The sequence below is a fragment of the Anarhichas minor genome, unplaced genomic scaffold (assembly GCF_050575085.1).
Source record: "Anarhichas minor isolate MPS153535 unplaced genomic scaffold, ASM5057508v1 ptg000026l, whole genome shotgun sequence".
In the NCBI taxonomy this organism is placed as follows: Eukaryota; Metazoa; Chordata; class Actinopteri; order Perciformes; family Anarhichadidae; genus Anarhichas; species Anarhichas minor.
The window spans coordinates 4904600-4917194 of NW_027466472.1; the positions used below are offsets into that span (position 1 = coordinate 4904600).

The window sequence follows — 12595 nt, forward strand, 5'->3', positions numbered from 1 at the left end:
AGCCATAATGTAAATGTTTCTAGATCAGCAGTCCTAATCGCGGACCCAAGATGCAGTCCATCTCTTCTTGCTGAGCAGGCAAGGCCTCTTTGAGCCATTAGGCTCCAAACAGCTGTGAATGCCTTGTTATGCACACAGCAGTGTATCATTGGAGTCAGGCAGGGAGCTGGTAATATCTAATTCAGATTTTAAAAAAGGGTCCATCTGACATATTTGTGTGTGCGGCAAACTCAATTTAGGATTATTCTAGCTTCCTTCGCTTCTCTATTCCTGTCTGTGTCTAAACCAGGAGCAGATTTTGTGCTTACCATCAAAAAAAACCCTGCTAAAGCTGTGACACAGCAGTTTTCATTGATTATCTCCAAACTTCCCCAAAACAGTTTTATTCGAACGAAAATGGATTTATTCCATGTCGTTATCCTTGATCTGAAGTGCTCTAAAATGATTGTGAACATTTTACATATCTTGAGCTAAATTTTGTTGAACTCTTTCTCATTCTACTTTTACATTTGCTAATTTAAGCTCGCCTTATCTGAGCTGATATGTGCATGCAGCACTATGTGAGAGCGTGGCAGTTTCATGTGATTCAGTAGATCTTGTGCTGTAATAATCAGCAGAATAAAATTTTGTTACTGCAAGGATTTTTTTAGCATATGATCAAAACGGTACTGCGCTGACTAACACTGAGACGCAGTAAAAAAAATCACAAGCATCAAAAAGAATAGAATATGTGAAATCAAATATATTTGCTTTTAAATTTAACCTATTTTGACATTCAATCTATCATTCATCAAAGAACAAGCTAAAATACTCAAATGTGAGATTTGTCACTTGCGTAAAATGATAGTGTTATTAACGTCTTTGGGTTTAGGGCTGCTGGTTGGGTAAAATAAGATATTGGAATATGTAATTTTAGGATTTGAGACATTGTGATTCTGACACTGTGTAAACCAATTATTTTTTTTTATTGTACAAATAATAGGTGAATTAATTGAGCCATCATTTTTAGCCACATTGGTTGGATATACATAAACTTCATTCTGATTAACTATAAGATTTTTGATAAATAATCATTGGTAATGTGGATATAATGATTAAGTGGGTTAAGGCAATTACTAGAACAACCAGAAAAATATAAATAAAAAGTAAAAAACATCACTTTACTGTAATTCAGTCTTTAAAACCACAAAAAGACAACAAGTACTACAGATTATCTCAGTCGATATCTAGTCTCGTATGTCGGTATCGATATATTAATCATATTAATGTTGTAGATGGTATGCGATTGCAAAGTTATTTGGGTATTTTAGTTAGAAGTATGATGAGCATAGATCTTTATGTAACATCTCCACACTCTGGTAAAGAAAAATACAGCTGTTAAACGTATCACTATTATCCTGTTAATAATAGTGATATAATAGTAATATTGATATGTTGTACAACAATTACACTTGCCCTAGGAGGCCGAGGGAACCTGACCACGTTGCTATGGAAACTCAAGTACAGCAGAAAGTAACAGGAAAATCAATTCAGACGGAGCTTATCTCTCCCTCTCTCCCTCCCTCTCTCCCTCCCTCCCTCTCTCCCTCCTCATTTCACAAGGGCTACAAAGCACGTTTCCACTCTGAATCACATTTTAACTATTGCCGGGCTGATGCAGCACTAATCACAATAAACACAATGATGTTTCTTCTCATTCCCACCTAAATGACATTATGTGGATTTATAGTGACCAGAAAAAAAAAGAATACGTCTTCAAAACATGCACACCTCTGAAATTGTACGAGAGAAAGATGCGAGTGCGAGTGTGCTACGACTCGACACAAATCACCCTCTGTCTCAGGCGCACCGTTCATTTTTTTTTTTTGCTCTTTCTTTCCTTTCCTCCTCACTCGCTCCCTCGGAGGGGCAACAGCAGCTGTACGCAGGTGATAAGCCTGTGCGGCGATGGGCGCTCGGCTCTGATTGGCTGGCTCAACTCCTACGCTGATGTGAAGATTGCAGGCTGCGTCTGTCAAAAGGCCACTCTGCTCGTGGTTGTCATCTCGTGACGTCACTGCCGCAAATGACAGTTCGACTGGCTTCACTCGGAGCGTATAGCATGAGATTTACATTGTTCCTGCCGTAGTGTTTCTGCATGACACACTCTTAACATTTAAGAACCTATCGTACACAGGATGCAGGACACGTTCACAACATAATCATAAATGTATCAGACATATAGCCTCGGCTGCTTTGCACACAGTCACATCAACAGCTCTGATCATTGTTATTTGGATCTCAGTCGTTAGCTGTACAATGGCAAGGTGAGGTCAAAGACGGGCTGCAAGTATACTAAGTGTGTGCGTGTGTGTGTGTGTGTGTGTGTGTGTGTGTGTGTGTGTGTGTGTGTGTGTGTGTGTGTGTTCTCAAGGCTCACGCCAAAGAAGAGGCAAGAGGAGAGAAAACGAGCCTTGAAGAAAAATAATGCTTGATGCCTCATACATCAAGAAAGAGATAGAGGGTCACCTTGCAGTGAAGTCGGCTGGTCATTTGTTACTGCAGGAGTCAATCTTAAGAACCATTTGTAGAAATCGCAGGAGAAACTGATATGATGCAGTAAGACTGTGCAAGAATTCAATATTTCCTAACTATTTTTTATACACGATTATATGTATATGTTTAAGATGTTAGAGATATCCTGACAATGATTTTAACCATTTCACGCAGCCTTTGGGTAAGTCTTCCATCACACATTTACGTTAAATTACTGTTATTTACTTTGCAATCTCAGCTCATCTTGATACAGATGGAATAATGGTACAGACCCATATAATGTAACGCAGTGTATGAAGAGAGCATTATAATAAAAACAACTATAATGATGATATTCATTTCAGAATCCAATTAATGTTTGCAAATCATTTACTGACATACCCAACATTTGTTGAACTAATTCTACACTTTCATTCATGTTTCTGTAGTTGCTGCCACCAAACTTTTGGTCAATAAGCTCCAAATATAGAGGAGCATAAACAGAAAATTATTCAGCTTTTCTGGTTGACAAAAAAGTTTAAAAGATTCAAGACAGTACAAATAAAGGCCCACTCCAGCAAATTAATATTCAGTGTGGGGACTTACAAGAGACAGATTAAAAAAAATAATGGTCAACATCAAAGCAGCAGATGTCAAGAAATCCTGACTTTTAGTTCCTAGTATGGTTCAAGGCCCCAAAACACTGGATCCAACATATTGCTACTCAATGGTGGTTTTCTGGTTAAATGCATATGGAGGAAGAGCGGGTCGCCCACTAATCGGAAGATCCCCGGCTTATCCGCTCCGCATGTCGTAGTGACAATGTGGGCAAGATACTGAACCCCCAAACCCCTAAAGCTCCGCCATCGGTGTGTGAGTGAGTGTGTGTGAATGAATGACAGAATAAGATTCTAATGAGCAGTTTGGCACCTTGCATGGATGTGTGGGAATAAGGCTGTGAGTGGTCAGAAGACCAGTAAAGGTGCTATATAAATGCAAGTCAATATTAAATTATTATTCCAAACTTTGGAAATCTCCTTCCAGAGTTGCAGAAGACATTATACTACTGTTTTCACAGGCTGTATAGTAATCTTTGTGACGAGTAAACTGAACTTTATTGTGTAATATTTTAAGAGACAAATCTACCATGTATAGATCCATAAAGTGTTTTGTGATAAAAGCACTCAATTAGATCTCCTCTTCTGATTGGTGTCCAGCAGGCGCTCTAAAATCATGATCATGTCTAATCAGTGTTACAGATGCCCAGCAGGGGGGCACAGGCACCAAGGCTCTGTGTGAAAGTTGAAAGAGGCTCAATGCGATGTACTGTATTTTTCCAGATTAACCACCCTGGGAGCAGCATAAGACCATGTATTAATCCTTGATTGGATGGAAGGCGGGAGAGGAAAGAAATGGAGTGAAAAATCCCTATTAGGTCAGCAGGGTGATTTGAGTTATTAAGTGCCTTTTTTTACTCTAATCAGTCACTTTTAAGATGGGATCAGACACTGTTGTATTATGGGATGTGATTGAGCACACCAGTTTGTCTCCATTTCCCCCAGCGCTTCAGCTGGGAACATATGGGAAGGTTCCTCCACGAACCTCGCCACCTGTCACTGACACGCGCGGTCATGAACAGAGGCACTTTGCACCTACACAGCCACAGTCCTCCAACAGCCCACATCCAGGAGAGTTTATAAACAGAAATTAATTGCTTGCTCCGGCTGTAATTAGCTCGCACCATGCTTATTACTAATCTGTGTCTTGGCCTGACGCCAGGCCCGTTCTGGCCCGTCTCCAGTCCATTTTCAACACAGTGTTGCTCTACAGTAATCCATAAGCTCTGGCAGGATGTACCCGTTCCACTAACTGAGCTGTTCTCAACTAAACACACATATTTCTAACTTTTCTGTGAGTCCTCATATTAACTCTCTTTCTATTACTGTATTGCGCTGTCTTTAAATGCATCGCCCCAATTTGAATGTGCTGATTGCGTAACAAAATGTGTAAGATCCACAAATTTAAACTCTATTTTTGAGTTTTGATATTGAGTGGATTTCATACGCATGACTTATGCACAACCCAAAACTGTAAAACTAATTGAGGACATTACTGTAAACCCGATTCCTGCACTAAAATAACGGCACACTCTACCAAAACAGTGCTTATTGGAGCTTCTGCCTTCAATCCGAGTTGAAAACAAAGGGGCATCCCCATCGCAGGAAGTCAAATTGCCTATTAAAGATGAGAGCATGTTCAGTCTCCCAATGCGCCCTGCCATCACCACCCTAATCATTCCCTGCCTAAACAGCCTAATGGCTGCCATATTGCTGCTGTTTATTAGTAAACACTGATGGAAGAGTGCCCGCTTCAACAGTTGTTGATTTTGTCTATCCGTATGGAGTATCAGCTGGGAATCACCGCCACTGTGCCAGAACGTTGTCTGTTGTTCAGTCTGCCGTCACTAAACAGTTTGCTTTATTTATTTTACGTGCATAGTGATTAGGATGTCAGTAGATGGCATAATATAATATATAGAGCTCAGATAAGGCATTAAACAAATGTGAGAGCTGAGAACAGCCCTTCTTCTGGTATTTCTAAACCACCAGATTGTTCTACTGATGTGTTGTAAAAGACAATGTGAAAGAATTAAAATGTGCAGTGTTTTTTTCGGTCACAAACTACAAGTGTGTGCGTCAGTAGCTGAGCCAGAAGGACACTCCAAAGATGACCTTAGGTTTAAGATGCTTTTGGGAAGCCTGGTCCAAGATCGATTTCCCTCCATCTCTGTCTCAGTAACCCTTCTATTGATCCTTATCAAATATGTATCACGTCCTCAAGCCTTCACCGCAGCCAAGATGGAGACTTCAAACAGCAACAGCTCAAACAGAAAGTCAAAGGAGAGCCGGGTTTCTCTTTTTTCTAAATGGCAAATCTCATTGCGTATGGGAAGATGTGAAACCCGAATAATAATGTAAAAATAACTCAAATGTGAGCCAACACATCACGAAAACCACAACATATTATAACAGCTTTAAAATAAAAATGTAATCTCGGCTTGTTTCAAAAGCTGTAACATCAAAGCTTTCAAATATAACACAGAATGCATGCTATCCTAAAGCAGGCTGTACAAAAGACAGTGGGGTTAGTCATCTACAGAAGGCACCGGAGAGACACACAATACACGAAGCAAACACCCCCCAACTATCTCGGCTCTAACCTCACTTCTTACTAAAAGGGTCTCGTCTCGTCCTCTTCCAATTCCCCAAACTCCCCTTCACACAGCACTCATATGTTGCAAATGCACAAAATGCATCCTTCAGCTCATGTTCCCATAATTCTCTGTGGCAGCAGCGTGATTAATGCACACAACTATTGATTTTTCTTTTTTTTCCTTTGCTCTTTTTTTCTTTTCTTATTTCTTTCAGGAGAGTGCCCCCCCCCCCCCCCCCCCCAACGCTTACTTGACAGTATCACACTGTGTGTGCACTCTGTCACACACACAAATATAGACAATGAAAATAAATTCACAATTACAGCACCTTTATACACACACGCTGTACAAAACAATAAGCAGCCCCCTGCCCCTTAGCTTTCAGGCAGCTGTGTGTGAGTGGACTGGGAAAAGGGGTGCACTGAAAGACAAGGGTCAGCATTTCACTAACTGCTGATCTGTGTAGGAGGAGGGGGGAGCAAAATGATAGGCTCTGTTGTTTTCATAGGGTTTCACTGCAGGATGGGTGGAGTAGTGTGCAAAAAACCCCCCAAAAAACACATCATGCACCCACAAACAAAAAACTCAAGACACATATGTGCAGCACATCACGCACACACACACACATGTTACAATCAAGATCGTCCTCTGAATTGCTATGCAGGGATCAGCCGTTATCGAGCCCCTGAACAACGAGAGGCAGAGATGGAGCGAAGGAGAAGTGAGAGAGGAAAGGGAAGCGGGAAGGGGAAGAAGGCAGAGGGAAAAGATCATGTGGCTAATGTGACGCAGTCCCTTGTTTACAAAAGAAAAAAGCCTCGCCCACTCTCCTCTACCTTTCAAACCTCTTCCTTCTCAGTCTCTTGTTTCCCCAGCTCCCTCTTCCACTCCTCTGATCTGCCCTCTCCTCCTACTTCCTCGCATCTTCTCACTTTCCCAAGCTCAGTTCCTCCACCCTGCCCTCCTTTCAAGGTTGGCCTGACTTTAGGCGTGTTGAATTTACAGCCCCGTCTCCGCCTGCCTCTCAGTGCCCTCGCTGTCAATCTCAGTGAAAAATGGAGGCGGTGGCACATCACTGGCATGATAAATTCCTGCTGAGCAGTGATCCTGTAAACCAAACACCTACAGTTGCCCCTTTGAAGACATCCTTAACATTCCAGCGCCTGAGCTGGTGGCTGGTTAAGACTGTGATTCTATTAGCAAGCAAACTGTTTAATTAGCCTCTATAAGCACTCACAAGAACCCATGAGAGAGGAGTGAGCAGAATGCCAGAGTGCAGAGGCACTTTCATCGCTTGAAAGCTAAACGCGTGGATGGGAAGTGGCCGACATGAATGTGACTGAAAAATGTAACTTGAGATTTATTTTTACTGATAAAAATGCATAAAGCAAATAAAAAAAAACAGCATTTTCCACGCAGGAGGAAATTGACTGGGGCGCTGTGCCAAACAGGTTATGCAATAAGATGAGAAGAGGGGAGAGAAGACCGACCGTCAAGGCCAGCGGAGGAGGATGGGAAGAAGTGGAGGATGGAGAAAAGAAGAGAGGAGTAAATACAAGGAAACTGAAAACAAGGAAAATGGTGGGAACATAAAGAATGTCAGCATCTGACATATATTACAAAACAGATATTCTATATACAGTATGCACAAAAATAAAAACTCAATTGAGCCTTTGCTAAGCCCCTCCCCCCGCTGCTACTCCGTCACGCTGTCAGAGCTACCATGGAGCCCACACTGTCACTAACTGCTCCATCTGAATGTACCTTTGTTTTTTGGAAGAATTGAAAAGCGTGGACACAACAATATTCCCAAAAATAACATAATGCTACTAAGCCGACCAGTATGGTAAAATGTCATATGATTGACAAATGTCTATTGTCTGACAGTATATCATCAAAGAAAAAAATTGATAACTAGCCACATACAATTAAGAGGATGGAATAGCAAGACGGAGGCACATCGAGAAAGTCGGAAGGTCAAATTCATTTGTTAGGATAAAACCGCTTGAGATGTACAATCTTCTTTTCGAGGGGGTCGCAAATGGCTTATGGAGTCGTCCCTCTCGCATCGCTGTGAGCATGCGACTTAATACGGAATGAAGCTTCCCGTCCTCCATCTCCAGCTTAATCTCCAGCCTGAAAAGATGAAAGGCCTGCTTGTTTGTTTCCAGGAGGAAACCCTATCTCTCCACACCAGAGGAGACCTTTCTCCCTCCATTCCTCTTTTCTTCTCTCTTTTTTCCTCCCCATCTAACCTCACCTCTCCCCTCTGTTCCTGTCCTCTCTAGGGGCGACATACAGGCCACCTGTCCGGCCTGCACTTCCTTATCTAAAGCTGTGTGAGGCTTCCCACTGGATGAGCGACTGGATGAAGGTGTTGGAGCCGTGTTGCTTTCACGTATAGTTAGCATTGAGCAATCTCTGCATTAAATGTTTTGGGTTGCAACTAACAATTAGTTTCACTATGGATTAATCTACAGATTATGTCACAAGTTCCCAGAGCCCGTGATGACGTCCTAAAATGTCTTGTTTTGTCCGACTAACAAAAGCTAAAGATATTCAGTTTACAATCAAAGAGAATCTGTGATTTTGCTTTTTGAAAATGATGTTCAATTTCGAAAAAAATGTGTTTCTGGTTTTAAATATGACCAGCACCTCACCCTTTATTAACCTAACCCAAACCAACGTGTGTTTAGTAAACAAATCCTAATTAACATTAAATTAGAACAATGTGTGAGTAGGGGCACTTCCTGGACGGAAATAGAGTCTGTTGGAGGTGCTTATTGGATAAGGATACTCTGTTTTAAACAATATTTTCACAATATTAAATTAGTTTGAAGTGTCTAAATGATGAACAGAATATCATCCAGCCTTCACTACTGAGACAAAATCGAATTTGTCTCCAAATTTCCAAGATGCCTACACTTACAAAACAAGATGTGAATGGATGCAAATGTTGACACATGCATAAAAAGCTCTGAGAGCGGCACTTGCATGGAGATTATGTTGACTCCGCTCTACTGTTGCGTCTATATCTGTAGAAGGTAGGAAAAGTCAATGAGAAATCGCTGTGTGGGAGATGTACAAACAATCGTAAACATATACTGAGCGGATATATTACAACTAATACTGCACATTAGGAGGACTCAAACATCTGAAATATTACCGTTAGTAGACACAGAATTGATGTTCAAATTGCACGACATACAACTGCATGCGTCTTCAAGGAGAGTGCAAGGTCTCAGTGACAACATGTTGTTTGCAGCTCATTCAGTATCTAATACTGGTTTCGCTGAAGCTCTTCTCCGCAACCAAGGCCGCCCGGCTCATTAGGCTGCCTCGTACCATGAAGGATGAGAGACAAAAGGTAGGTAGATGGAAAAACACAAAACCGTTGCAGCTCCATCCCTATTCAAAAGCATGGCCACTTGAAAGACACAGAAGCATGTACAAAAAGAAAACACGACACAGACATAACGTATGCACGCTGCTACACAAAGGTAATCATGTGACAACACCGATACACACATTCATTGAAATAAAGCTCCACCATATGAAATCCAGGCAGCAACACGGCTCGACTCCTCCCCGCTCCACTTTATAGAATTATTTTTTGTGCCTCTTTCATCTCTCTGTTAGCTCTGTCAATTGTTTATCAAAAGCAGCGAGGAGGCGATCGGAGCCGGGCCTTTGAAAGCTCGTGCTGCGAGATCCATTTTAAAATTCATGAGGGGTTAATGGTATGTTAGTGACATTAGGACCCAGTGAGCTTGCGTCGTGCTCATTCACATTGAAAACAGGCCGCTTCAAATGACTACTAAGCAGTCCTCATTCTGAGAGGTAATTCATATTGTAATTAACTTTTCAATCACAGCTGATTAATTAAGACAGGCCCTAGTCTGTAATTATGCATCTATTTCTGACCCGAATGTGAATCCCTGGATATTCAAAGATTTCAGCGGCCACGATTTTAAGCCTGAATCCTCTCCACGCGCTCATTTTACTCATCGTAAAAAGCACATTTACCCCTGACCATATTAAACTATCACTAGTGTTCATAGGTTTGGATGTTTCAGGGTATGTAAACTGGATGTTCATCAACATTTGCTTACTAATAAAGCGACATTAATTGTTCAAGAACACCACGGTGGTGTTGAGAAATATCAGGAGCCGTGGCTGCTCTTCTTCACATTCTGATGCACAATGCAAGGTAGGGAAGTGCACTTGATGTTACCGTTCCCAACAAAAAACCTGAGATTAATAATTCAGTGTGGTGTTGGATACCTTTATTTTGTATCCACTGAGACCAACTCTTCTTTCATGAAAAATTGAAAAAAAAAAAAGAGCGGCTGGAGAAGGAGTCTGAAAACTAGGCTGGGTCAAGCTGCACCCGGTTGCCACTGTCAAGCCCTGTTGGTATCCTCATGGCCTCTCATGCGCGTGCTTTTCTCGCTCACGCACAAACACACTCGCGTGCACATCCTCCTAACCCTCGCTCCTAGAGTAAACATAACCTCTCCATAACAGTGCGAGGTGAATCCGCTCATGCATCGGAATCGACCATCAAATATTCATCAGCGAGCAGCAGTGATTTTGACAGTGCGCTCGTGCTTTTGACAGCACTCGCCTGCTGCAATACGTATTGGAGTAAACACGGACAATCCAATATCGTTGTTCTTTTGAACACTTGCGAAAGAACTCAAAAGAACACCGAGCGCACAATATAATCCATCAAAACCTCACTGCATATTCTATAGACACTCAGACCTGCTGTAAAAAAGAAAAAGAAAAAGGGAAGACGTCATTGTAGCACTATAAGAGCTGATTTAAGGTAGTGATTGCCAATGATTGTATTCAATACAATGGCGCACACACACATGCACACTTCAAATTAAAATCGTACATAAAGAGATGGTCTATACATGTCCTTGTCTTTTTAATTCAGGCCAACAGACCTTTGCTTTTGATAAAGATGAAGAGGAGTCAAATGTTAAAGCATTTTATCCTCATAATAGATCCTTTTTTTTCAGGTACGGATGAGATAAACATCATCTCTGACTCTTGTCTACATCATTTATTTCATTTACAGAACCTAATCATATCTGCATGCTGCATATTTGCCCGCTCTCCGTGACATCAGGCAATGTCTTCAACCGGCAGCTCGCGGCGAGTAACTCGAGTAACCTCCAGTAAATAAGTCGCTGGCATGGATCAGAAGACACATCTTCATGCTTGAGCAGACACATTTAAAATGCCACCAAAACACCGTCCCAGATTCTGCCCTCAGTCAAATGACATCAAGTGCTCACTTACAGGTCCCTGAACGCCCCAGTATGAAGCGAAGTCAGCCAGCGGGTATACATGGAGCAATCAAGAGATAAGCATCCCATTTAACTTGAGTAAAAATCCAACCCTCAGAACGTCCCGGTGTCTTGCGTTATCACGCTGTGCCACTGGATTCAAATAAGGAGGGTAACTAGGTCAATGACGCTATGTAAACTGTTCCACTTTACCCCTTGCTGGACTCAAAATGGAGTTGGCTGAGGTGAGGTGTGTATAGGAGAGAGAAGATCGGTGATTCAAAGTGACAGCTATCAACATCCTCTGGCTAGTGAGAGGACAGGGCCGTGCAGAGCTGCAGAGCCTCAGTAATGGCAGACTACGACAGAAACCAGGTAAGAAGATGACTCACAGTGAAACAGAACATAGTGTCCAGAGAGCGCGGAGCAGAGCAGAGCAGGGAGGGGTGCTCGGATAAACAGCAAAACAAAACAAAAAAAAGCAAAACAACTTTCCCTCCGTCAAAGACTTAATCTTACAGCACAAAACGGCTTCTCTGTGTGCTCTTTAATACCTGAAATACCTTCGACAAAGTCATTTCAACATTAACACGGGCGTTTTACCTTCACATGTTACACATTCGCCTTGATTATCAAGGTGTCACAGGTCGTGTCCCTGGATTTATTTTAACACTAAAAGCTCTGTACTGAACTACCCATTTACACAGTGTACAAAGTATTTTACTTGTCTTACCTGAGTTGAGTGAAACTGTGTCTTTCTCCCATGATACGACAGTGACGTAGGCCTCAACAGAAGTGGGGATAATGCACTTGAAGACGGCTACACTGCCTCTCATAGCCTTCTGGTCGGCCACTCTGACTGTGTAGGGTTCCCGTGAAACTGTAGATCAAGAAAAACACATTCGTGACGAGTCTCATTCATAAGAGACCAACTGCTTTATTGTATTCTTCTTTTTCATTTTTAGGGGCAGGGTAGGAGTCCAGTTCAAACCTTCTGAAGTAGTAGTATCACAATACTACTACTACTTTGTGGTGTACAATTATGCAACATTACACTATATTGAGTCCTTGTTGTCAGCAGAGATTTGGATAAAATGTGGTCACACATTCAAGATTTAATTTGTGTATGAAACCTAACTTAAGCAAAGGTCAAACAGATGACAGGTGGATATAAAACACTATTCTAACAATTGATGTTGCCAAGGTTAAGAATTAACTATAAATACTAATCTTTGTACCAACATGGACAAGAAGTCCTTAAAGTGTCCTTAAAAATCTACAAATGCATCTGCTGAGGAAGGTCATGTGATACAACAGAACGCTCCATAATAGCTAATGAGAGGACTTTGCCATCAGAATAAGCACATTTTGCGTCATTGTGATTTCAGTGCAATTTGAACTCTAGCAATCAAAATGAATATGTCTCCTAACTATTTAAGGCTTTTGATGTTTTTAACACACATGCTGTGACAAAGTTCAGCCGATCTTTCCGATCACGTATCTGGAGCAACATATCAATCAATCAGACTCAGATAAATTAAATAAAGTCATCCTCAAAATGCTTTGA

General features: G+C 41.6%; 1 protein-coding gene across 5 annotated transcripts in view; it reads right to left on the reverse strand.

The window, feature by feature from the left end:
- Positions 1-11993, reverse strand: part of dscamb (Down syndrome cell adhesion molecule b) — an 88680-nt gene extending 76687 nt beyond the window's left edge. For 4 of the 5 annotated variants that reach the window (XM_076100360.1, XM_076100358.1, XM_076100359.1 and 1 more), the window contains exon 1: positions 11762-11879. In XM_076100360.1, the coding sequence (XP_075956475.1) occupies positions 11762-11864 (103 nt within the window). In that variant the 5' untranslated portion in view covers positions 11865-11879. Of the gene's footprint in view, positions 1-11761 lie in introns of all 5 variants that reach the window. The other variant, XM_076100356.1, reaches the window with a different exon arrangement.
- Positions 11994-12595: the final 602 nt, after the last annotated feature.